The sequence below is a fragment of the Vipera berus genome (genome assembly GCF_964194415.1).
Source record: "Vipera berus genome assembly, chromosome: 5".
NCBI classification, from domain to species: domain Eukaryota; kingdom Metazoa; phylum Chordata; class Lepidosauria; order Squamata; family Viperidae; genus Vipera; species Vipera berus.
This window is the reverse complement of record NC_138207.1, coordinates 42,180,447-42,208,296: the sequence shown is the minus strand read 5'-3', so window position 1 is coordinate 42,208,296 and position 27,850 is coordinate 42,180,447. Positions and strand designations below refer to the sequence as shown.

At 40.3% G+C, this 27,850-nt stretch overlaps 1 protein-coding gene across 2 annotated transcripts in view; it reads left to right on the top strand.

Annotated features, from left to right (window-relative positions):
* The window catches only part of MAP3K13 (mitogen-activated protein kinase kinase kinase 13), a 50,939-nt gene that overhangs the window by 1,516 nt on the left and 21,573 nt on the right, over nucleotides 1-27,850 (top strand). Inside the window, exons 2-7 of one of the 2 annotated variants that reach the window (XM_081328385.1) lie at nucleotides 4,995-5,107; nucleotides 11,856-12,436; nucleotides 13,590-13,773; nucleotides 15,179-15,370; nucleotides 15,478-15,636; nucleotides 16,205-16,363. In XM_081328385.1, the coding sequence (XP_081184511.1) occupies nucleotides 11,935-12,436; nucleotides 13,590-13,773; nucleotides 15,179-15,370; nucleotides 15,478-15,636; nucleotides 16,205-16,363 (1,196 nt within the window). In that variant the 5' untranslated portion in view covers nucleotides 4,995-5,107; nucleotides 11,856-11,934. Of the gene's footprint in view, nucleotides 1-4,994; nucleotides 5,108-5,727; nucleotides 5,796-11,855; nucleotides 12,437-13,589; nucleotides 13,774-15,178; nucleotides 15,371-15,477; nucleotides 15,637-16,204; nucleotides 16,364-27,850 lie in introns of those variants that run through there. The other variant, XM_081328386.1, reaches the window with a different exon arrangement.

Sequence of the window (27,850 nt, the reverse complement as noted above, 5' to 3'; positions counted from 1 at the left end):
TTAATTTATACAGTTTTAAATGCTAGCAAATATATTCCTTATGCCATGGTAAGTGTATTATTTGCTATATTTTCTGTTATAACTTTGTTCAGAAGGTCTAAAATAATTAACACGGAATACTAAGCTAGAAGTTCTCAGCTTAGCCAAGTAAGAAAATGATTTTTGTCAATATATATATAATGGTTATACTGTTTATAGCTGAACCTGAAATTTTGATTTATTTTTAGTTTAAGCCTTTTCCTAATTTGCAGCAGTATGCTGCGTAACCTGTTAAAACGTTCAATTAAATTACAGTTTCTTGCTTCTTTTCCCAATTCCTTATTCTCTTGGCAGTAGTTCATGACTTCACTTTCTTTACCGAGTCATAAATTCCAAACTTAAATACTGTCCCCATAAAGTATAACAAAAATAACTATTGTAGAAAACAAACAATAATAGTTCTTGACAAATACACTCAGGAAAAATATATCCTATATAAAAATCCCACAAGCACATCCATTGACACACAAATAACATAGTATATGTATCTATGCTGCCACTTTGTATAAGCAGGTTTTTAAGATGGATTTACCAAATAGGTCCTTTTAATAAAATATAGATGTAGATTCCTAGCAGAAATAGAGAAAAAGTTACCTAAGCATGTGAGGCTCCAGTAAAAACTTAAGACATTGCATATCTTGTAACAAAAATATGTAAATAACACAAATTATGTAATTTACATTTGGCATGTGATGCAAATGATGTGCACAGTACACAATTTGCATCATCATTGTCTTAAAATATTATCAAGGACATTAGAAAAGAGGCACAGACTCAGAAAATAAATCATGTTTTTCCCACGTTATTACTCCTTGGGAATCTGTGTTTTGATGGATTAAAATATCTATAATTTTCTCTGCAATACTTTGCAAATTTTATGCATGCACACACAAATACAGATAAAACGCATACTCATTAAAGAAACCCAGAATCACATAATGCACAGTACAGGTAGTAAGACACTATACAGTAAATAGTATGCCTATCTTAAGCAATGGATTTGCTTCAGTCTGGTCACACAATTTGCTTTGTCAAATTTTCCATCTCCACTAGTACTGGTTGAAGTAATTTTAAACTCAATGAGTTTGAGATTACTTGGTGAAGCTATCCAGTCTAGATGATCTTTGGGGGGCACCTTCAATGCACAGTTAGAGCAATCCTGCACCATTTGCTTAAAGTGCCAAACCTAGAAATGCTTTGACTAATGCTTTGTGAGGGTGCATTAAATGTTTTCCACAACATTGGCCAAATGAGGCTTTTCTTAGCCATCTTTCATAGCACAAATTCTGCAGGAGAAAGCTGGGAGGAGTTCCAGGCAGTCTGAGGCATAGCAACATGGTTGTTTTATATGAAGAAGTCAAGGAACCACAGTGCTTCATGAAGCAGCTTTTGTAGCAATGGAGAACTGCCTGAGCTTGCTGCATCATATTGGCATTCAGTATCAACCAGGAAGACACTATTGTCTGCTATGGTTTTGATACTGAAAAAATATGCACTATCTTTATTTCAAATTAATTGCACTGACAAATTGTTATTATATGTTTGATGCCATCTCTCCAATACAATGACTTTAAAAAAAATGGGGTCAAGTTAGTTTTTGATTGACAGTTTTCTTGTCGAGGTTTTTTGGGAGTGGTTTGCCATTGTCTCCTTTGTATGGCTGACAGAAAGTGACTGGCCCAGGCAGGAGTATAATTCACAATTTCTAGTTTCTAGCCTGCCCTCAACCACTGCATCAAACTGGTGCTCTTACTAATGGCTACTAGTATATATATTTTGAATGTTTTAATACAACTTAATATTTATTTTTATGTATTTAATTATTTTTTACATTTCTGAATTGCCTATTTCCTTCCAGGAGGAACTATGGGCAGTGTGCAATAAAACATCAAAATATAAAAACATATAAAAAATTAAAATGTTGGAGTTAAAATTTTAAAATTGGAAATTTTAATTTTTTAAAAAATATAAGGAGGCAAGTATAATTAGACCTTGTTAAAATTATTTGCCAAAGGCAAAAGAAGGGCTGTCATGGCACCAACTAACCCCACAACTGTGCTTCATTCCATGCAAAGTCACAGAGTCATGTTTTAACCCATTTTTGGAAGGCCAGGAGAGTGGGGGCCTGCCTCACCTCTGGAAAAAGTATGTGTCATAGACTAGACCCTGCCTGTCAAAGTTCTTTAACTGACGGAATCTGTAACATACATTTCCTGTCCGACTGGGTGGGAAGGACCAATATAATGGGGTGAAGCCAGTTCTGTAAGCCTGGCCCCAGGGCTTTTTTGTCATAGAACGCTCAGAACGGAGTTCCAGCACCTTTTTTGGATGGAACCTTGTAGGGTAGGCAAGGCGGGTTGTATGACGTGTGAGTTCCGGTACCTTTTTCTTTTACAAAAAAAGCACTGCCTGGCCCTATGCCATGTAGGGCTTTAGGTCATAACCAACAACTTGGACCCAGAAGTAAACTGGAACCCAATGCAGTTTGCAGAGCAGAGGTGTTATAGATTTGAGCACCAAATATAGCTCCATATTTTTTACCAGCTGAAGTTCCAGATACTTTTCAAGGATAGCATGTTGCAGTTATCCAAATAGAAAATGACTCTAGGGCAGACTTGTCAAACTTGCAACGTCACATGATGTCGTGCGACGGGACAATTTTGCCATTGCTAGCAATGGGGTGGGCGCAGCTTCCATGTGATGCGTCCGGCCCGTGGGCTGGTAGTTTGACACCCCTGCTCTAGGGCAGTGTTTTTCAACCTTTTTTGGGCAAAGGCACACCTGTTTCATGAAAAAAATCACGAGGCACTCCACCATTAGAAAATGTTAAAAAATTTAACTCTGTGCCTATATTGACTATATATAAAGTAATTCTCTTGAATAGGAATCAAATAAACACAAAGAAAGTATTTTATAATTACTTTTCAATTTTTCCCACGGCACACCAGGCAACATCTCGCGGCACACTAGTGTGCCGCGGAACAGTGGTTGAAAAACACTGCTCTAGGGCATGGATGACCAAGGGGAGAGTCTCCCTATTCAGGAAGGGCGAACTGGCACATAACATGGAGTTGAGCAAAGGCCTTCCTAGCCATGGCTGCTACTTGCTTTTTGAGCAAGAGCTGTTAATCCAAGATGGCCCCCAAGTTATGCACCGGGTATGTCAGCCTCTTTGTCTTACCAGGGGTCAGCTGAAGTGTGTTGTTCCTCATCCAGGCCTCTGCAGCCTCCAGGCACTGCAGAAGAATATCCACTATATCCAGTGGTGGGATTCATATATGTGAACAATTGGTTCTTTGTGTGGATGCTGCTTCTGGAAGTCCATTCTGGCCTGGGCAACAAAAAATTAGCTACTGGTTCTGCCGAACTGATGCAGACTACATCACAGATTTCATCTGGGACAGATACACTGGGTATTATCAGTGTGTCTGGGTGATACCTCATCCCTTGGTAATGATCTCACCTAGAGGTTTCATGTAGATGTTAAAAAGGAGTGGAGAGAACATCAAGCACTGTGATAGCCTGCAAAGCAGGGGCTGTAAGTTGGACCTCTCACTTCCTATTAATACTGATTGGGATTTGCCTGAGAGAAAGGAGGTGAACAAGCAAAAAACTCTGCCCCTCCCAATTTCCTAAGGATACCATGGTCAATGGTATCGAAAGCCACTGAGAGATCAAGAAGAGCAAGATATATGCACCACCACCGTCCCATTCTTATCAGAGATCATCCAATGCCATTTTGGTCTCATATCTGGATGTGAAACCTGACTGAAAAGGGATCCAGAGAATCCATTTCCTCCAGGATCCTCTGGAGTTGCAATGCCACCGCCTTCTCAACCACTTTTCCAAAAAAGAGGTGGGAAATTGGACAAAAATTGTCCAGAATGGTAGGTTTCAGTGATGGCTACTTGAATAGGAAGAAAACAAGCGCCTCTTTAAAAGGAGCTGGGAACACCTCCAAAAGAATAAATTCTCCATTGCTTGGACCCACCACATGATATCTCCCAAGCTGCCTTAACCAGACAGGAGGAGGATGTATCTAATGCACAGATGGTAGCATTTGCATTCCATCGACCCTTGTCCACAAAATTAAACTGTTCCCAGATAAATAGATAGGACTGTTCTCTGGGCTTCTCTACAGAACTTACATCATGCTTGGTATCCAACTGGAACAAATCAGTGATTTTATGCCTGGAGAATTCCTCTGCATGGGTCTGTAGATGGACCTCTGCCCCCCCCCTTTCTAGGGATAGGGTGAGGGTGACCCTAAATGGGACCAATGGGGGGCATTCTGCGGGTGCAATAAGAGCAAAGTATTGATGCTAGGTTACTCTTACTGCCACAGGGTAACCCTTAATAACAGCCTTAACTCATGTTTCGGTAAGTTTGTTTTCCCTCAGTGGTACTTTAGGCATCTCTTGACCTTTTTCAACTCTCTTAACTCCTCTGCAAATCATGGGGTGTAATGGAAGTGATGGGTCAGAAGAGGCTGCCTAGGTGCGGTCCTGCCTCCCCAACTTTCTTTGAAATCCAGTTGGATCCCTTAGTCATCGAGTGTGGACCAACTGAATGAGTGCAGTCTCCCTACTGGGGGGGGGTAGTGCAAGAGGATCTCAAAGTGACTAAGGTGTGATCTCACCATTACTATGATCTCTCAGATCACATTGTCACTGGTCCAACAAGAAAATCATGTCCCAGTAGAATGACCTGGGAGAGGCCCCTGGACTCCCAGCCATGAATAAAATGAAATATATTTGATTGATTTTATATATGTATTTTATATTGCATAAAATGTAACTTAATACTCTAGGTGTATAATATAATATAATGTCGCACAGAAATATGGCATAAAAATAATATATGTAAGTTATAAATAAAACAAACTCTGACAATGTTATATGATAATATATTTGGCTGATTCTACATACATTTAACTTGTTGAAATTGCCTTCTAGTTTGCCCAAATCCACATTTTGGGAGGAAGAATCAGGCAGATGCAATCAGCAGGAATGCAATAAAATAAGCCATGAATTGTTGCCTTTGTATTGGAATTCACGATTTGAGAATGGTAAGTGATTACTTTTTACTCTGTGTAAAATTCTAGAGACATAAAACATCTTTTGAAGAGTAAATGTACAGCTCGTCCTTGATTTACCACAATTGAACCCAAAATTTCTGTTGCTAAAACAGACATTTGTTAAGTGAGTTGCCCTATTTGACAACCTTTCTTGCCACGGTTGTTAAGGGAAACACTGCAGTTGTTAAGTTAGTAATACAATTGTTAAGTGAATCTGGCATCTCTATTGTCTTTGCTTGTCAGAAGGTTGCAAAAGATGATTACATGATCCCGGGACACTGCAACTGTCAAAAATATGAGTCAGTTGCCAAACATCTGAATTTTGATCACTTGAGCATAGGGATGCCACAATGGTTGTAAATATGAAAAATGGTCATAAATCACTCTTTTTCAGTGTCGTAATTTCCAGTGGTCACTAAACAAACTGTTATAAGTCCAGGACTACTTCTACAAGTTATTAAAGGAATCTCATTAGAATTTATTTTATGCAATTAAATATCTTGCTAATCAAGGCTTCCTTATAGTAAGAATATAATTTGACATTAATATAGTATGTATTGAAGCAGTAGGTGTGAGCTTAAATGGACTCCAGAAGATGGTAGAGGACAGGAAGGCCTGGAGGAACATTGTCCATGGGGTCGCGATGGGTCGGACACGACTTCACAGCTAACAACAAATAGTATGTATATTATATGAAGGACTTTGGGTAGAGAACTAAAAAAACAAACATCTAAGTAGAGAGTATAATTGAATAAATACCACAAAACAATAATTATAAAATTATTCAAAATGTATGGCACCCCTCCCCAGTCAGCTCAGACCAAATTAGGATAGGAATTCTTTTTGGTTTATTCAGATTAAGAATTGCTTTTAAATGCTGTATATTTGGCTTTTTTCTTTTACATCAAAAAAGTATCAGTATGGAAAATTTTAAATAAATATGGGGGAATTCATTTTGATGAACTATAACTGTTTCCTTTAGTAGTGTTAATATAATAACTTACATAGTAAAATATCTAGTTGTAATCAAGGATAAAATAAAATACGTTGGATATAAAAGTATTGACAAGATTTAGAAGGGCCTTTGAAACAAGATTGAATGATAGGTAAGCATAAGAACTGAGCTACAGTGAGTTAACTAAACTGAGTGAACTTAGTTTTGAAAAATAGTTTTCTTTGAATACAATTATTACAAGTGCAAAGTATTTCTACATATTGCCTAGAAACTCCATTGCCCAAAGTAACCAGGGTTGTGCATTTCTCCTTTTCATGTTTTTTTTATTTTTCCTTTGCATTTTTTTTGTCATAGGGGCATTTAAAAAAAACAATCACACATGGGATTAGATTGACATTCTATTATAAAATCTTACAAATTAATGTTGAAGACCTTCCATTGACCAAAGTGGCTTGAAAGACTGAGGTTATTGTATAGTGCTGATTGTAAAATTGTTTTGCTGCAGTTGGTAATCTATTATAATACTTATCCTTAGAAAACAAAGAGAAAGGCAGAAGATTGATAGTAAGAAAATGTGACGACTTGCCAGAAACTCATACATAAGGAAATAACACATAGAACACAATTTCTTGGCTTCCCTAATGTTCTTTGATTTCCTGTGTGTTAAACTCGACCTTTGTACCCTTAAATAAAGCTTAACAACCAGCAGTTAAAATAATAAATCTGAATTGGACAGAAAAACCACAAGGCTTTTGAAATCAGATAAATTGTGTAAAAAAGTCACAAAAGTGAGCCCTGATGGAACAAAGTTTATTAATTGAAGGTAATCAGTGGAACAGAAATATATAGTCTGACAAATAATTATTTTTTAATAAATAGAATATGTCTCTAACTCACTGTTATACTGATATCTGAAATTGGCTAGAAAATGAGTCAAGTACAGTGATTAATAAATAAAGGTTTTTCTTGAGAAACGAATTTTCTCATTCTTCTGAGTAAAGACTTTTTCAGTATCAATAGACCTAGATTAACAGTTGTTGTTTTTTTTAACCAGTTCGAATAACACTGGCTTACCAATGTGTCCAAACGTCTATGCTAATAAATATTTCATATTTTTCTTACGTGTTTAACTGCTGCTTTATAAAACACTATTGATAAGCAGTTGTATTTCTAATAAATTATTTCTGTATGCATATCTGTCATGCTGTTCCCTTTCAGAATAATAAATACTATGCAGAGAAAAAAATAAGAAATAGTAAGCAAATAAAATGAAAGGCAGGAGATAAGAGAAAAGAAAATGAAATCCTACTAAATCTGGTTTCTACATATTTCCATATGCTTCTATCCCTGGAAGCTGTGCTTTGTAACAACATAGACACATTAAAGTATTGTCTTTTTTCCTTTAAACCTCTCGCCTTTTTGTCTTCTTGGGGAATCTCATTTATTTCACCAAACCTCAGCTTTTCCAATCTATCCCTTCATCTGGATTGTTTCACTCTTCCTTCATAAATTTGTTTAGCAATTTGATCCTCATTTATTCTCTCTGAAAGAGCACGTTGCCGTAATATACTTATTTTGTTCTAATCATTTATTTTTATATTCACTCTACTTTCATTCTGCATTCATTTATTCTTGACCTTATTTGTGTTACCACATATACTTATATCTTTCTATGAGGATGTATAAATTTTAAAAATTCTTCATCCACATCCCTAACTTTAGAAAACTTCTGCCAAATGACACAAATCAATTTGCTTTATTTTTTCATAATATAGCTTAATTTCAACCCTTTGAAGTAGGCCAGGTCAAGAAACAAACACTCCAGGGATACTAGGAAAGACATTTTATTATTGTAAGGTAACAGAATCTTGAAAGGCTGACCAGTTTCTATCTCATCATATGGTAAAGAAAATCAAGGTAGGGTTATTTTGAGTGACTTTATCAGATATGTCTTGACCTCTGGACTGCGTAATAGCTCTTGTTTAAGTCTCAGCTTCTTGGCTCATTTGTTCCTTCCTCAAGGACAACTATAAACTCTTGTATATCACCTCAGCTGTTAGAATCATTCTCAATGGCTACAGACTTCCTCCTGTCTCTTTCACTTGCAAATGGGCCTGGCATCTCAACAAAGTCAATGTATAAATTTGGCAGAGTAGAGTCAGATAGAACTGGAAAGTTCCTCCCTCTCCTTCCCAGCATCAGAGAACCTAAGTGTCTCCATTCTGGAGCTGTTGATAGTAACTACAATTAATAGAGGCAAGTATTGTGCAAGAATTTCATTAGGAACTAGAATACAAGAGGTGGAGTATGGACATCTATTGCCGTCTCCCTCTATTTCTCTGATTTGGAATAGCCTTTCCAGTGAATGACATACTCATAAATTTTGCTTTATGTTTAGAATCCAGAATACATTCCACTCCATCTTTTTCTTATCCATTTACCAGGAACAGACAAATCTTAGTGGAAAGCCACACCAGTTCTCCCACAGATGTCCTCTTGCTTTTGTGCATCTGGGGCATGCTTATATGCAATCTTGACCAAATCTAATTGTTTCTTTAAAGGAACTGACAGGGATGAGGAAAGGAGGTGGAGTTCTGGAAGGCAAGATGTATGGTAGCCATAAATTCCATGGAGGAATGTATACTACACTTTATGCAACGTGGAGGTTTTTTTTTTAAGCTAGGGAGGAATTTATGACGGGCTGGTATAATCTTTAAGTAGGTCTTCTTTATAATATCTGTATTATGGTTGTCAGTTATAGGTTTATCTGTTCGTTCTTTTTTCTTTGTCATAAAGGAATGTGAAAATAATGACATGTAATACACAGAAGTACAGACATATACACCAGATGCAAAAGCTGTTTAATGAGGTTTTCAAATGCTGTATGTGGTTTTGGAGGAACTGGCATTTAAAGAAGAATATCTTCATCTGCACTAGACATTAAATTAGAAGGTTGTGCAGTGCTAGAACAAAAAGGTGCTTTTAGACAGACATCTAATCTATCCATATTTTAAGATTACTACATTTCATGGGCTGTATATGCAATTTTAAAACAAAATGGAGAGTGATCTTGATAAATATAATACTATATTATGATATATATATTAATAACAAACAAAATATACATTAGGTGGTGAACAAAGCCTATTTAAGAAAGTTTATTTTTATGCTCACTATATAGTGGAAGTATAGAGCTTTTCTGTTTTGCAGCTTTGTAACGACAATTCTATGCTTTCCATATGTTGTTCTAATACTCGCCTTTATGCCTTAGAATTGTTTATGTTGTCATCTGTTTCTATTTGCTCTGCACCCCTTCCAGCTGGCAGGGTTTATTTGATAACCCTTTGAGACTGCGTGGCCTGGGTTTGATTGGTGGTAACTCTCCATTCTGCGATGAGGTTCCTCTGAAGAAAGGCAAGCTATAGTTGCCTGCCTTTGATTGGCTGCTCCTCTGTTTCCCTCCCCTTCCCAGGCACACACCACCGCAGGGTTTGTTCGGAGACCTGAAACAGCCTCGTAGGCATCCATTCATGAATCTGTGACGTTAGCAGCTTCTGTGTTTGCAGTGGGGTTGCAGGATTGTGTGGGTGGAATTTCCTTTCTGTCTTTTATTGAGCAGGTTTATCTTAGCTAACTCTGCATTAAATGAGGACATGGAGCATAGTTGTATAATGTTCCTGTCATTGTAAGTATATTGATAAAAATCTGTCTTGCTTCAAGGTCTGTGTTTGCAGATGGACCAATATTATGTTTTAATCATTCATTTCAAAAGATAGGATAGATTTGTCTGTCAGTACAATAGAAAAATGTTGGAAGACATATTAAAGCTAAGGATATTTTTGTATTTGGGCAACTGTCTGTATTTTACTTCTCTGTGGAGCTATTATAGACATATTGAATTTGCAATTTGGCATATTGTGCAGTGATCTTCATCCATTTCTAAAACAGAACAGAATGAATTTTAATAATTAGTTGAAATGCAGGTTATCATGAGAATATTAAGAGAAATAACTGCAATTGATTTCAGAACAGCAGGCTACCCCCCCTCCCCTCTCCCTCCTTTCCTTTGTGAGAATGTAATCTGATTGTCTGGTGAAATGGCTTCAGAACCCTTTAATATAGTTTAAAATCTAACATGATTAACAGTTTTAGCAGTATGTTTTGGATGGAGGAAAAAAGCATGCTACGCGGTTTAGTTCTGAGTTACACATTTATTTCTTAAGATGTTTCATTTTTATAAACAAACTGATTTTTAACTATTTTTGGTTAATGGGTAGATTTGGTCATTCACATGCAAGCAGTTCTTTTTAACAGCAGATGTTTTGCATTAAACCGTTTTGCATTAAACGTAAATCTCAGCATGTTGTCAGCTCCCGTTCTAGCATTGTACTTCATATATAATCCCAATCTATTTCTATTTATTGATGGTCAGAATGTGGTGCCCCTTCCGGGAATTGCTTGCAGTAGGAGCTACTGAGGTCAGTAGAAATTCATTGTGAATAATCCCTGCAAAGAAGGGCAGTGCATTGCACCCCTTGAAGAATAAGCTCCAAAGTACTGTAGAGTTACTGTATAGTATAGATACTGTATAGAAATTGAAGAAGCAATGTCAGATAACTACTTTAAAGGGGATAATTCTATCTTCTCTTTGTCCTTAAGGAGCCACACCAAGTATTTTCCTGCATTTATTGCTCTGATTGGAAATATTAGTAAGACTGATAGTTTGCAGTGTTTGGAGAAATTAGCTTTTCTTCAGGCTGAGGCATGTTCTCCTGAGCACCTGATATTATTATTTCTTTCTTCCCTCCCAGTTGATTAATATGCACCTACTCAGCATACTCTGCTGTGAGAAACTAATGTAAAAAGCAATGTTAGTTGTCATAGAATTAATTTAAATTTATGGTTTTGATGAAAAACACATTTAATGTTAAATGTTCATTTTAGGCAAGAGCTAGCTTCTTCAGCTATAATAATAGGGCAGCTGTTATTAAAAAAACAATACTTTTGAAAGTTGATTTATTTTGAAACTTAAACCTGTAAATTGGATCAAATTAATATAATAAATCATTATTTATTAAACTATTTATTACCTAACACAATCCAAGGACTCTCAATAGTTTCTATGATATCAACAATTAATTATAATCCATGGTATATTAAAAAAAAGTCTAAATCATAAATCAAGAATCACCTTAATCAAAAAAAATAGGGAAAGAATAAATGTAAGAGTACAAGACGGCAAAAGTCATGAAAACAGCTGAAGTCTTTAACATTCTTCTAAAAGAGGTAAGGGCAGAATTTTATCTTCCTGGGGACAGTATATGAAACGTGCCTTATCATACATAAGTGGTACACTAGCCAAATGCCTCTTTTAAAATATTGGCAGTAATCATAACAAAATTAGCATAGTTTAGTTCATTTTCTAACCTGCTGATAATTGAATGGGTGGAGTATAATAGAAACCCAAGCAAGTTAGAAAATAAATAAAAATAATTGCTTATTTTAAAAAATCCTTAATTCTAATTCTTAAATCTGTGGGCAATCCAAAAGATGCATATTCTAAGCATAGTCCTCAGTACCTCACTGTATCACATTTTTTACATGTTACTTACACTGTGCTGCCTTGCTTCTGAGTTCCTGTTTTATAGGATAGCCACACTGAAGGAAGATAAGAGGCTGCAGTGCCATCCCCGCTCCTTGGAGGAAGTTCAGCTTGCCATGTCCTCACCAGATGTGCTCCCTGTTTGTATGATTCTTGTAATCTGTTCCTTGGTTTTGTTACAGGTGCTGTGGCCACTTTTTGCACTAAGGATGGACTTTCATTTCTTCTAAAGCAGTATATCTGACTATTTGCTCCATACACATGCATACCCACAATACAATGACCAGTTCTCAGGAGCTCCTGAGCTGGTCTTCCTCTACAACGATTATCAATAAGAGTCTCGATGAAGATGAAAGTTTCAGTGGGATGCATGGGGAACGTATACCCTCTGGTGTCCATCCTTCATCTGAAGTCATAGAAGATGGAAGAGAAAGGGGCTTACCTCACAACAATGCATCAGACAATATAAATAGTCCAGTGGCCACAACAGTATTAACCAATGTGAGTGAAGATTCCAGGGACCAATTTGAAAATAGTGTGCTCCAGTTAACTGAACAAGATGATTTAGAAACTACTGTTCATCAGGGCAATAGTAACAATATAAGTGGACAGAACAACCATGGAACTGAAGATATCAAAATTCAATTTAATAGGACAGGAAGTGGAAATGGTGGATTTCTTGAAGGACTTTTTGGCTGTTTAAAGCCAGTATGGAATATTATAGGGAAAGCCTATTCTACTGACTACAAACTACAACAACAAGGTAAACTCTGCAAATAAAACTATCTTTAAAACACTTTAAAACTATCTTTAAAACACTTTAAAACTCAGAATTATGAAAAGGAAGTATGTGTCATTTTATATTTATATGTAGTTTTATTGTATACGTTTTATATTTAGACATTTCCAAAAATAGCAGATAATCTTGTCTCTGATACATCTTGTTTTGGTCTAGTTATTCATTATTGGTTTGTCTTTTTTGCTCTCAGTGTGTTAATAGTTGTTAGGAATCACTCCATGCAAATAATGGACTCCCCTGGCTTTGACAAGACCATTTTTCTTATTGCTCAGATAAGTTATAATGTAATAATTCATCATATATAAGCTTCTCTAAGTCAAAGCATCTGTTATTGTAGTTAAGATTAAATAGATTAGTGGAACAGAAAGAAACTTTACTCAGAAATTACATTTTCTGCATTTATTTTAAAAAGCTTAATGCACAGTTGGAATAGTATTCATAGCTTTTAAATGAATGGAAACTCTTTATTTCCTGAAGGCTTGAGGACTTTATAATCCCCTCTCCCTGGGAATCAAAGTTAAATTAGAAATCAAGCTTTCGCTGTAATTCGCTGCCTATCTTCATTAAAACGGCTGGGTCTTCTATGTCCTTCTATTGCAGTTGACCAGAGTGACTAAAAAATTCCCTCTTGACATAGATGAAATGATTGTATAAATTGTACTCATTGTTCTAACTACCCCCCCCAAATAAAAATAAAAAATACATTTTGAAGATTTAACTGGATTTCAGTCACAATTGACTTCTCTTTTATTAGTTAGGATAGTCTTCTAATTCGAACTTTGTGATTTGGGTAAAGAAGAGACTTTCCTGATTTCTATCTAATACACCTTGCTGCTGATGGAGGCATAATGCAGATAGGAGGTGTTTTAAAAAATATTATTTCTTTGCAGGACTTCAAGACAGTTAAGCAATTCCCCAAACCCATTATATGGAATTAAAACAATCATATTTTAGAATTCCATTACTCATTTATTGTTATGTAGGAAGCAAAATCTTTTCAAGATACATTTTGCATGTTCTTAAAAAGCCTGCAAACTACCAAGATACTAGATGAGTTTTGTTGTTTGTCATTAGGCAGTTACTTGCAATTAAAATAACTGTGCTTATTTATTATCAGATACATGGGAGGTTCCTTTTGAAGAGATATCTGAGCTTCAGTGGTTGGGCAGTGGAGCACAAGGAGCTGTTTTCTTAGGCAAATTTCGAACAGAGGAAGTGGCCATCAAGAAAGTGAGAGAACAGAGTGAAACTGATATCAAACACCTGAGGAAGCTAAAACATCCAAACATCATTGCTTTCAAGTAGGTGACTTATTCTGATTCTAGGGCTACCTTTTCAAACTAATGCTGTAAGTCTTCATACCCTGTTTTCCTGAAAGTAAGGCCTACCCTGAAAATAAGCCCTAGCTTGATTTTGGGGGTGGGCCTAATATAAGCCCTATCCCCAAAATAAGCCCTAGTTGTGGGGTGAGGCACACACTTAAAAATCAAGCGGGGATGGGGGTGGGGTGGTGGATCTTCCCTATGCATCCTGCACCCACTTAACTTGCAGCCAGGCCTCTCCTCACCGGCCCACTTCTCCTGAAGTGTCTTGTGCAGCCAGGCCTGCATTCTTCAGTCACAATCTATAGCTTGGTTCTGCAAGAAATTTGCAGCCAAGGAGCAAGCTATGGATTTAATCCATAGCTTGGTAGACGGCTACATAGTCCTTCCGGAAATGTCTGACTGCAAAATGCAGGCCAAAATGCAGCTGCAGAATGAAGCTGCTCCTTTGACCCCAGAAGAAGTGGACCAGCTGGGCGGAGCTGTCGGTGCTGGAGGTGAGTAAGAAACCCCCCAAAAGTAACACCTGGTGCCTCTTTTGGAGGAAAAAAAACGACCCGGTCTTATTTTCAGGGATACACGGGTATCTGAATTAAAGCCATTCAGAGTACAGTACTGAAGTTTCCTTTATCCTTTGAATTTTAGTTCTTAATGAAAAAGTGTTATCTGGTAATACAGTAGAATTACTACTTTTGTTGTAAGTGGATTTTCTGATGTAGTAAGAAGTAGTTTGTAATAGCATATGCTATTTCTTTTGATTAAAAACAATATTGTTGAAAAGAGCAAGAATAATGAAATCTTTTAGAGAACTATTATAATTGCTTCCCCATTATTTAAATAATAGTCAATACAAGACTATTACTCATGCAGAAAGCTTTTTGAAATGAAAATGTCCCAACCTTGAAACCTTGACTATTTCAAACTTTAGCAGAAATGTTCTAATGCTGTTCAGACAATTCTTAGTGTTCTGTTCTTTTCAAATATTTGGTACACTTCTAGCCAGGAACAATAATAAATGTCTGTGTTTTGGGGAAATCTTTGGAATTTTCATTATAATGAACTTATTTTTTTTCTATCTTCATCTCATCAAAATGTCACTGCTGAGCATAAAAAAAAGCATTTACCATTATGCAGTCAGTACAATTTCATGCACTTCAAGGATGTACGTAATCTGTTCTCGAGGGAAATCATGTACTGTTTACTGTTAAATTTTCTGCATATACTAGGTCTAATTTGACCAAATGGCAAAGAAGCAATAGTAGTTTCTTAGGAAGTGCTTTTGATTATTCTGTAGAAATGTGAATCAGAAACTTATCTTTACTAGTTTCTTTCTTAATTCCCCATTGCTTTGATTTTGATTTTTTAAAACATCTTTTTATCTTAGGGGCGTTTGCACACAGGCACCCTGCTACTGCATAATAATGGAATATTGTGCACATGGACAATTGTACGAAGTGTTGCGAGCAGGTAGAAAGATAACACCTCGTTTGCTTGTAGACTGGTCCACTGGAATTGCTAGCGGAATGAATTATTTACACCTCCATAAAATTATCCACAGAGATCTCAAGTCACCCAAGTGAGTAGCCAGAGTTTATGAAATATAAGGAGATAAAGGAAATTGAAATAAGGGTGTAATTACTATGAATCTCTCGTGTCATTTCCTGTGTATTTTATTCTTTTCAGTGTATTAGTTACCCACAACGATAGTGTGAAAATTTCTGATTTTGGTACCTCTAAAGAACTCTGCGATAAGAGTACAAAAATGTCCTTTGCAGGAACAGTTGCTTGGATGGCCCCAGAAGTGATTCGTAATGAACCTGTTTCTGAAAAAGTAGATATATGGCAAGTAATACTATTATAACTACTCACCTATTTCAGTACTTCCATTAAAAATCATTACTTTATGTTTCCATGTTTTGTGGTTGCTGGCAGATTTTATTTTTTATTAAGCTTTCTTTTTGATAAATATTTTTCTGTACTATGCTTTCTGCAAAATAATTTATCTTACCGGTACTTTGTTTTTATACCTGTGAATTTTAATTGGCAGATCCTTAGGGCTTTATTGCTTTTATTATGTTTGAGTCTGCTTTTATATATTCTAGTGTTGTAACTACTTTGCTGGTTGTCTATGGAGATTCTCAGTCAACCAGGTCATAGTTGTCCGAAAGTACTTTTGAGAAAGGCAACTGGACTTTTGAAGGCCAAAAGCAAAACAAAGAAAGTCCAGTTGCCTTTCGAAAAAGTACCTTTGGACAACCATGACCTGGATGACTAAGAATCTCCATAGACAACCAGCAAAGTAGTTACAACACTAGAACATATAAACCCTAACTACTTTGCTGGTTATTGACAATAAATAAAATTTCAATATTTTCCTGCTTTTGATACTGTTTTTCCCTAATTTTATTAGGTCATTTGGAGTGGTTTTGTGGGAGCTTCTCACTGGAGAAATTCCATATAAAGATGTAGACTCTTCAGCCATCATCTGGGGTGTAGGTAGTAATAGTTTGCATCTTCCTGTACCCTCGACTTGTCCAGATGGATTCAAGATCCTTATGAAGCAATCATGGTAAAAATTGTATTTAATTGTTATTGTACTTCCTTGTACTGTACCTTAATATAGATAAAAATTGGACGTTGGAAGTAAAATGAATTATTAACAGTATAATCTTATCTGTTTGTACATAAATTGCAACAGTATGATTTTAAATCATTTGTTGGCTGGATAAAACTGAGAAGTTTAAAGAATGAGTATTAATATGAATGTCATTGTTCCCACAGATGAAACTCTTTAAAAGAACTTCGAGGCATTGTTTACCTTAAAGAATCTTTTATTTGAGAAACAAAGCATCAGCACTACATAGTTAAAGCCAAAACTGAATTCCTGCCCCCCCCCCCGGCACAAAGTAGCAAAGCACAATTCCCTCTTCCAATTAACAGTCATAAATCACATTCCCCAATTAGCTTGAATCGCGGGCTTTCTCCCCAGCTCTCCAGCCCGCCAAATCTTTATCAGTTCTGGGTGCAATAACATTGATTCCCGTGACTAAGTTATTGTTGTTATGACTAACTGGGCTCTCATCCACATCCCCCTCCCAGCATCATCTAACTCTAAAAGTGAAAGAGAAAAGATGGCTGCATTTCCATCTATTGTCAAAGCAAAAACATCCGATGTTAGCAACGTTGACATCTGGCCCCCCCTTACAAAAAGGAAAAATCCTGTAATGTAAACAAAAGTAGAGGTTATGGATTGCCTTTTGGTTTATTAGGGTGTTTCTTATAGAACCTATTAATGAGTCTGTCAGCTTTCACATCGCTAGACTTCACCCAGTTGGTCCAGACAATGAATATCCCTTTCATTGCACTAAGTACTACAATTTCCCCTTAAAAATTCTAGAATCAAGAATACACTTTACTTCATAGTGAGTCTGTCCTGCCACCACAAGGGGACTGGGTGCCTTCTTAGGGGGAGGTCTTAAAGTGGGACCCCCAAAAGGTTTCATTAGGCTACAGTGGAAAGCAGGGTGAACTTTTCCTAAGAGCCCAGGAAGTTTTAATTCCACTGTAAGCGGGGTACTGACCCATCGCGACCCTATGGACAATGTTCCTCCAGGCCTTCCTGTCCTCTACCATCTTCTGGAGTCCATTTAAGCTCACACCTACTGCTTCAGTGACTCCATCCAGCCACCTCATTCTCTGTCGTCCCCTTCTTCTCTTGCCCTCAACCTTTCCCAGCATGAGGCTCTTCTCCAGTGAGTCCTTCCTTTTCATTAGGTGGCCAAAGTATTTGAGTTTCAACTTCAGGATCTGGCCTTCTAAAGAGCAGTCAGGGTTGATCTCCTCTAGGACTGACCGGTTTGATCTCCTTGCAGTCCAAGGGACTCGCAGGAGTCTTCTCCAGCACCATGGTTCAAAGGCCTCAATTCTTTGGCGTTCAGTCTTTCTTATGGTCCAACTTTCAAAGCCATACATTGCAACTGGGAAGACCATAGCCTTGACTATACGCACTTTTGTTGGCAGGGTGATGTCTCTGCTTTTTAGTGTGCTGTCTAGATTTGCCATGGCTTTCCTCCCCAGGAGCAAGCGTCTTTTAATTTCTTGGCTACAGTCCCCATCTGCAGTGATCTTGGAGCCCAGGAAAATAAAATCTGTCACTACCTCCATTTCTTCCCCATCTATTTGCCAGGAATTGAGAGGACCGGATGCCATGATCTTGGTTTTCTTAATGTTTAGTTTCAACCCAAGTTTTGCACTCTCCTTCTTCACTCACAATAAGAGGCTCTTTAGTTCTTCACTTTCTGCCATTAGAGTGGTGTCATCTGCATATTGTTGATATTTCTCCCAGCAATCTTAATTCCAACTTTTGATTCATCTAGCCCTGCCTTTCTCATGATGTGCTCTGCATATAAGTTAAATAGGCAGGGTGACAGTATACAGCCTTGCCGGACTCCTTTCCCAATTTTGAACTAATCAGTGGTTCCGTGTCCAGTTCTCACTGTTGTAATCCACACAATCAAAGGCTTTAGCATAGTCAATGAAGCAGAAGTAGATGTTTTTCTGGAACTCCCTAGCTTTCTCCATGATCCAGCGTATGTTGGCAATTTGATCTCTAGTTCCTCTGCCTCTTCGAAATCCTGCCTGTACTTCTGGTAGTTCTCGATCCACATACTGCTGGAGTCTAGCTTGTAGGATTTTAAGCATAACTTTACTAGCATGTGAAATGAGTGCAATGGTGCGATAGTTTGAACATTCTTTGACACTGCCTTCCTTTGGAATTGGAATGTAAACTGATCTTTTCCAATCCTGTGGCCACTGTTGAGTTTTCCAAATTTGCTGGCAGATTGAGTGTAGCACTTTTACTGCATCGTCTTTTAAGATTTTGAATAGCTCAGCTGGAATACTGTCACCTCCACTAGCTTTGTTGTTGCTCAGCTTTTCTAAGGCCCACTTCACTTCACATTCTAGGATGTCTGGCTCGAGGTCAGTGACCACCTCATTGTGGTTATCAGGGACGTTAAGCTTGTTCTTGTATAGTTCTTCTGTGTAATTTTGCCACCTCTTCTTAATCTCTTCTGCCTCTGTTAGGTCCCTTCCATTTTGGTCCTTTATCATGCCCATTTTTGCATGAAACGTTTTAAAATTTTCTTGAAGAGATCTCTGGTCCTCCCTACTCTATTGTTTTTTTCTATTTGTTTGCACTGTTCATTTAAGAAGGCATTCTTATCTCTTCTAGCTATTCTTTGGAATTCTGCATTCAATTGGGTGTATCTTTCTTTTTCTCCCTTGCCTTTCGCTTCCCTCCTTTCCTCAGCTATTTGCAAAGCTTTCTCAGACAGCCATTTTGCTTTCTTGCATTTCTTTTTCTTTGGGATGGTGTTAGTTGCTACCTCTTGTACAATGTTGCAAACCTCCATCCATAGTTCTTCAGGCACTCTGTCTATCAGATCTAATTCCTTAAATCTATTTGTCACCTCTACTGTATATTCAACAGCGATATGATTTAATTCATACCTGAGTGGCCTAGTGCTTTTCCCTACTTTCTTCAGTTTAAACCTAAACTTTGCAACGAGAAGCTCATGGTCTGATCCACAGTCAGCTCCTGGTCTTGTTTTTACTGACTGTATAGAGCTGCTCCATCTTTGGCTGCAGAGCAAATAGTCAATCTGATTTCTGTGTTGACCATCTGGTGAGCCGTCTCTTGGGTTGTTGGAAAAGAATGTTTGCTATGACCATCGTATTCTCTTGACAAAATTCTATCAGCCTGTGCCCTGCTTTATTTTGTACTCCAAGGCCAAACTTGCCTGTTATTCCGGTTATCTTTTGGCTTCCTACTTTAGCATTCCAATCCCCCATGATGATATGGACATCATTTTTTGGTGTTAGTTCTATAAGGTGCTGTACGACTTCATAGAACCAGTCAATTTCATTCTCTTCAGCACCAGTGGTTGGGGCATAGACTTGGACTACTGTGATATTGAATGGTTTGCCTTGGATTCGAACTGAGATCATTCTGTCATTTTGGGGATTGAATCCCAGTATTGCTTTTCCTACTCTTTTATTGACTATGAAGGCTACTCCATTTCCTCTGAGGGATTCTTACCTGCAGTAGTATACCTGATGGTCATCTGAATTAAATTCACCCATTCCTGTCTATTTTAGTTCGCTGATACCTAAGATGTCGATGTTCAGTCTTGTCATCTCTTGTTTGACCACGTCCAGCTTTCCTTGCTTCATGGATCTTACATTCCAGGTTCCTATGGAGAAAAAATCTTTACAGCATCGGACTTTCCTTTTACCACGAGACACATCCACAGCTGAGCGTCCTTTTGGCTTTGTCCCGGTCGCTTCATTCTTTCTGGCACTACTAGTACTAGTCCTCTGCTCTTCCCCAGTAGCCTATTGGACGTCTTCCGACCTGAGGGGCTCATCTTCCAGCGTCATATCGTTTTGCCTTTTGGTACTGTCCATAGGGTTTTCATGGCAAAGATACTGGAGTGGTTTGCCATTTCCTTCTCCAGTGGATCACCTTTTGTCAGAACTCTCTGCTATGACCTGTCCGTCTTAGGTGGCCCTGCACGGCATAGCTCATAGCTTCATTGAATTATGCAAGCCCCTTCACCACGACAAGGCAGTAATCCATGAAGGGGGGGTCCTAAGTACTTCGGTCCTAACTTTTTACTAGGTAACTTAAGCTGTAAATATTTAGTTGACAGATAAACCTTTCCCCCAACTTGGAATGTTCTTTGAGGAGCCCTTTTTATCTGCCTGTTTTTGTATGTCTCGGAAGCCTTTTTTAAGCAGTTTTCGTGGTTTTCCAAACTTCTTCCCACCCCCTCACCCATTGATCAAGAGTCTGGGAAGCGGAGGGTGGTTGGGGGTATTTGGGTATCGGGCTGAACTCTTTTACTGTGGCCACTTTAAAAGGCGTGAAGCCGGTGCTGCTGTGAACAGAGTTATTGTAAGCCACCTCTGCGAAAGGGAGGAGGTCAGTCCAGTTAGTTTGTTGATAATCAACATAGCATCTGAGATACTGCTCCACCATTGAGTTTGCGGATTCAGTCGCCCCATTAGTAGATGGATGAAAAGCAGAAGATCATCCTTGAGTTGAGCCATTTAGTTTAAGAAAACTTCTACAAAACCTAGCTGTGAACTGTACCTCCCTGTCAGAGATTATTCATTTAGATGCGCCATTCAGTCTGTAGATGTGTTTCAGGAACATTTTGGTTAGTCGTTGGGCAGACAGGAGCCCTTTGCAGGGAATGAAGTGAGCCCGTTTTGAGAACAGATCTATCACAGTCCAGATAACTGTATTTCCCCTACTTTCAGGTAGATTTACTATAAAATCCATAGCAATTTCTTCCCATGGTTGGGAAGGGTCTGTCACCAGTTGCAATAACCCAGTGGGTTTCCTGGAATTCTTTTCACGGTGGCACATACAGCTCAACTCCGGACATAGTTTTCCATGTCCCATTTCAATCCCGGCCACCAGAATTGACAGTGGATGACGTGTAGTGTTTTTAAATATCGAAAGTGGCCAGCCTGTTTTATGTAATGGCTGTGTTGGAGCACGTTAAGGCGGAGTGTCTCTGGCAAATATAGTTTTCCACCTTTGTAAGCCAACCCGTCCCTGCATGTTAGGGAGGTTTGATTGTCCTTGAACCAATGGTCGGTGAGGAGCTCTTGTTTTATTTTCTTTGCCCCATGGTCATTGGGATTAGGGGCTCTTGGAGATGGGACTCTGTGCAGTGTGAGCTGAGAAGTGGTTTGTGGATTGGAGATAATTGCCTCACTAACCTCTTCATGCTGGTTTTTGTACTGGGGCAGTCTGGATAGAGCATCAGCTAAGAATTTTTTTCCTCCCGGTATGTATTTTAGGGTGAAGTTAAAATGTTAAAGTACTGCGCCCATCATACTTGTTTTGGGGACAATTTGTGGGGAGTCTTTAGTGCTTCTAGGTTTTTGTGATCAGTCCATACCTCGAAAGGCACCTTACTCCCCTCTAGATAGTGTCACCAGTTTAATAGAGCCTGTTGCGCCCCGCGGACCCGACATTCAGCAGGCCTCTGACGACCAGCGCCGCACCCACGGACCCTTGTCATGGCGAGGCACTCACACCCCTTCTGTCTCTCTGATGCACCTGCTCCACGGCAGCCGACTCCTGCGCTTCCTCCATCGCCGAAGCCGCAATGGCATCTCGAACATGCCCAGACGGCTGGGGTGGGGGGTGGGGCGGTGTCCGAGGGTCTGGGTCGGGTGGAGCCTGCCCTGGGGTGGGGCGTAAGGGCGGAACATGATGGTGGTGGGTCGTGGTCTTGGGTGGGGGCTTACCGGGACGGTGGAGGGTGCTGGGTGTCAGGGCGAGGGCTGAAAGGTTCTTCCAAGGAGGGGCGGGCCTTAAGTAGGGGATGGGCGGATGTGGGTGCGGTTGGGTGGGGTGTGGGCGTTTGCTTTCGGCGGGTATTTAGCAGCGTTGGCTGCGGCCAACGCTGGCTTTGTTTTCCCTGAAATTGCTGTCTGTTGACAATAAACTTTTCCCTGTGGACTTGGCGCTCGTTCCGGTTGCATTTTTTCCCTTTTCTCCAGACGAGGGCTGAGAGAGCCCAGCGGATTTTGAAAGCCTCCTTTTCCCACACAGCCCACCTCCTCTCGCATTCAGTGATTTTTTTTGAGGTATAGGCACAGGGTTGTAGGATCTCAGTCTGGTTCTTTTGCAGTCATGTTGCTGGCATTGGCTTGAATCACAAAGGTCTTCCCTGGGCAAGGATGTTTTAAGACTGGTTTGAGCATAAATAGTCTTTTTTAAATCTTCAAAAGCAGTTCATAGTTCATGCTAGTGGTTGGCCTGGACGCAGTTTTCTTCCCCCTTTGCCTGTTTTTAGTAATTCCGTAAGGGGCAGGGCAATTTCGGCGAAGGAGGGAATGAATTGATGGTAGAAGTTTGCGAATCCCAGAAAGCTCTGGAGCTGTTTGCAAGTCTTTGGGGGTTGCCATTCAGTTACAGCTTTCACTTTGGTTGGGTCCATTTCAATGCCCTTGCTGGAAATTCTGTAGCCAAGATAATCCAGTTGGGTCTGGTGAAACTCACACTTCGATAGTTTAACATAAAGTTTGGCATTCAACAGTTTCTTTAGCACTTCTCTCACTAGTTTTATATGGTCAGCCATATTTGTGCTGTACAGGATGTCATCAAGGTACACCAAAACCCCTTTGTATAAATGGTCATGTAGTACCTGATTTATCAGCTGCATGAAGACAGCTGAAGCCCCTTGCAAACCAAAAGGCATGACCTTAAATTGGTAGCTCCCCATGGGATAGTTAAAAGCAGTCTTCCACTCATCTCCCTTCTTTATCCTCACCCAGTAATAAGTCTAACTTAGTGAAGACCCTCCCCTTAGCCAGGTGGGTCAGTAAACCTTCAGGAGAGGGAGGGGGGTGTTTGTTTTCCATGCTTAGCGTGTTCAGACCTTTATAATCTACGCAGAGACGAAGCGACCTGTCTTTTTTTTCTTTAAATAACACCGGGGCTCCCACGGCAGACTTGGCCCATTCGATAAATCTCCTTGCTAAATTTTTGTCCACATACCGCTGCATCTCCTCCATTTCAAGGGAGGACATAGCATACATTCTTGGTTGTGGGAGTTTGGCTCCCAGTAACATTCGATAAAGCAATCATTGGGTCGGTGGGGAGGCAGGGTGTCACATTCCGTCTCACTAAACGCCTCTGCTAGGTCCCGGTATTCACTGGGGATGAGTGACTCGCCTGGTTGAGACAAGACAGCCATGTGCGCTAGCTTGTTGGGTGGGCTAAAGTTTCCTGTAACATCCGTTGAGTTAAGGGGGGCTTGGGTCCTGTAGGTAACCTTACGGTCCTCATTCCCTTCTCCCACCAGATAAACGGCTTCCATTTGTCCAACCAGGCTAGCCCTAGGATCACAGCCTCAGTCATTTTCGGAGCCACCATGAAACGAATGAACTCCCAGTGCTCACCAATTTCTAAGCGTAGGGGTTCAGTGAATTGTGTGACTAAAGTTCCTCCCATTAGGGAGCCATCGGCTTGCTCAAACCTCATAGTTTGAGCATCCGGAGTCGACTAGTACTTTTAAATCTATCTGTGCCCCCGTCTTGGGGATTATGAGTTTGGCAGGTAGTGAAAAAGGTGGGACATGTCGACTCACTATCGGGTTGTTCTTTCCTTTGTCATCGCTGTTGTAGGAGGGTAGAGTGGCGGCAACTTCGGCTTGAGTCTCAGTACTCTCCTGCGTGGGGGACGTGACTTGGGCAACAGGTTCCTGCGCAATCCAGTTGGATTTCTCTTTTGTTGGCTGCTGGGCTGGTTTCTTTCTTGCTGGTGGTCCCGGTCTTTTCTGCTGCTGAGGGTAAGAGATTGGGCAATTCGCTGCTCAGTTTCCCTGTTGTCCACATCTGAAACACTTGATAGGTGGGCCAGCAGGTGGTCTGGGATTTTCAGTAGTCTCAGCAGTTGTAGGCTTTCGGGGGGTGGGGGGGTGGATGTCGTTTGGGTTGGTTTGGCCTCAACTCAGCTTCCTGTGGGGGTGGCTTCTGATAGTGGGCAAGCTGAACATCTAGTCTAACTGCTGCCTGGTACAACTCTAGCAGCTGATCAGGGACTGCTTGATAGATACAAGCCTGGGAGAGGTGGTTGTCTAGTCCCTCCTTGAAGTGATGGACTAGGGATTGTTCGGGCCACCTCTCTATTCGACCGGCTATCTTGTGAAACTCTCGTATGTATTTCAGTGCAGGCCTGCTGGCTTGTTTTATTTTGTGGACTTGCTCCTCCGCTTTTAGGGCAATGGATGGGTCCTTGAACCTTGCTCTCAGTCCTAGGAGGAAGAGATGGGGGGTCTTCTAACTTGGGTGCTTGCTCGTTATATGCATTGTTCAGCCACTTGGATGCTTCTCCTTCCAAGCTGGATGCAATCACATCGACCATAGTGGTTGGGTTCAGACAGAAATAGGCACAGCGGTTCAAGTGAGACCACACCTAATTAAGGAAAAAGATCAGCTTCTCTGGGTCCCCATTGATGGCCCTAAAAGGTGGTGCCATCAGTGGTTGCTGGCCTCCCCATGGCAACTGCCTCATTCCCAGTTGCCACCCCCAGGGCTGTTGGTGCATTGCCGGCGGCTGTGGCACCCCCAATTACTGTACAACCCTACTGGTCTCAGTGGCTGCTGTAATGGCACCCCCAGCTGCTGCAGGCCTCTCAGCGGTTGCTGCATGGGTGGGGGCTGCTACCATCCCCACTGCTGCTGGCCTGCGGGGGGTTGTGGTGCTCCCAGTTGCTGCAGATCCCCCCTGCAGCCCCGGAGGTAGTTGCAGGTACCTCAGCGGCTGTTGCACATTTGGAGGAGGCAGCCAGCCCCACTGCTGCTTCAGTGCTCCCAGCAGTTGCTGACCCCCTGACAGCTGCATCATCCCCAGTTGTTGCAAGGTCCCCATCTGCTGCTGCACATTTGGGGGCTGTGGCCACCCCTAGCTTGGCTGCTGCACAGTCAGTGACTGCTGGCTTCCCACCTGGGGAGGCTGTGACATTCCCATTGTTTTATGGGCCCCGGGCTGGGTGGCCAGTAAGCACGTTGATCTGTGGTTTGGCTGTCCTGGTGACGGTTTGAGCTCTTATTCTGTTGGTGGCGATCTGGGCTTTTGGAGGAGCAACGACTGGAGCTGTCTCTCCCCGCGGGGCTGGAAGTCATGGTTGGTGGCTTTGAGGATGGGGAGGCTGCCTGATCTGCACAGGGGGGACTGGAGGTTCCCCTTGGTAGGAGTTGGTGGCTGCTTCTCAAATCTTTCCACCAACTTCTCCACTGACTGACTACGGGCTGTGGACAGGTACTTCCACTCACCCGAGTCCTCAGCGGTAGATGATTTTGTGGTTATTCCCCGGTCTGGGGAACGCAGCATGCAGGAATCCCCTCTTTGCAGCTCAACCTCATCCGCCTTTGAAGCACTTGATGGTGGCAAGGCCGTCTCGAGGTGTCTGAGGTTTCTGCTGGGTAGGGTTCATTCTGATGACCAGATCAGTTGTCCTCGCGGCTTGGGCTTTGCCCCCAGCTGGAAGGCCTGAAAAAGTTTCTTCTCCACCGGCTCTGGCTGTCGCTCTCCCTTCTGGGGTATCAGCCGCTGCTGGGGTGCTGGTTTCAGGCACTCGTTCTTTGTCCATGCTGAGATCTTCCCCCAATCTTTGTTGGCTTATCCCTCGATTCTAGGAACTCAGTGATTCTTATGCCTTTTTGAGCTTTTCTAATTTTTTTGTATAAATTAAATGTATTGAAACAATTAACTTACATTGCCTGACATTTCAACTATATGTCCTGGGTCATTTAATTTTTTAAGTTCAACCCAAATATTTGAAACTAACGTTTGGTGTTTTTTTTATTGAAAAGTTTTACAATACATTTTTGAATACAACCCCCCTCCCCCTCCCCTCTCCCCACCCCCCCACCCCTCCTCTCCCCCCTCCCCGACTTCCCAGAGCAAAATACAGGGTATAAAAATACAAACAAACATAATCTAAAATATGCAAACAACAATAAAATATTAAATTCTATCGCACTGTAACTCTTAGTAAAATAACTACAAGCTAGTTATACATCATATATATCCACTACTTATTCAAATGCTAAATGAAACTTTTTAGTCCCATATTTATTCTGGATGTAATCAATCCATCTCCTCCACTCCACAATGTATCTCTGTTGCGATTGGTCTTTCAAATACGCTGAGATCTTTGCCATTTCCGCCAAGTTGGAAACTTTTAAAGTCCATTCTTCTATAGTCGGCAGTTCTTCCTTCTTCCAATATTGCGCTACTAAAAGTCTCGCTGCCGTAATTAAATTCAACATCAACTTAGTGTCCACAACAGTAGTATCTGTGATAATACCCAATAAAAACAGTTGCGGAGAAAACTTTATCCTTTTCTTGAATATTTTTTGCATGTTCCACCAAATTTTAATCCAAAAAGCTTTAACCCTTTTACAAGTCTACCATATATGAAAATACGTTGCGTCCTCACAACCACACCTCACCTGAAGCTTTTGGAGCGCTTCTTCCAAAATCACCTGCACTCTCTTTGGTCGCACTCCTCCCACTGCTTCACTATAAGTAAGTTTTTGAGGTGCCGTCATAACTCTCTGCTGTTCTTGCTCTTGCTCTTGTCTCATTCGTCTAGCAGCAGCACGTGTCATTCTTTGGTCTCTAACCTCCTGCGATGATACTGAAATTTGATCCACTCCTGTTACTTTCTGAAATTCTCCATTTTTCATCTGCGTAGCTCCTTCAGCACCTTGTGCATTCTTACTTTGTGATTGACGCTCTCCCTCACTATTCTTCTTTTTGGATTCCAAAAGTGGTATAGGGACTGCCTTTAAAACATTGGCATAGAAATCACGTGCCTGTAACACTGTAAGAAGACGATGTCTCGTGCCTGCATACATCACCACTATACCCACTGGAATCTCCCATCTGAACTCCCGTCTTCTTAATTCTTCTGCCAAAAAAGCAAACTCCTTTCTTCTTAAAATCTTTGGAGGGATCTCTTTTAAAATCAAAACTTCTTGCTCTGCAATTGCAAACTTACTATTATAAAAAGCTTGAATGACCTCATTTCTAATTGCTCTCTTTGTAAAATAAACCACCACATCTCTAGGTAATTTCCTTTGTCTTGCAATCCATGAATTAACACGAAATATTTTGTCTATATCCACCATAATATCTTCTGCTGAACGCCCCAAAAAGCCTTCCAGGGCTTCTGAAACTACTTTTTTCAAATTTTCCTTAGAATCCTCTTTTAAGCCCCTAATTCTCACAGCAAACTCCATCTCATGGTATTGGACCATGGTTAAATCGTCGTCAATCTTATCCATCACAGTTTCAGCATCCGTCATTTTAGCATCTAATCTGATGTTATTTTGACTAAGTTCTTCTACTCTCTCGTCCAAGCGCTCAATGCAAACGGCCATGCCTTGAAATGCAAGTAAAATGTCTGCCCTCATTTCTGTTAGCTTCTCATCCATAAGTTCTGTAAGCTTCTCATCCATA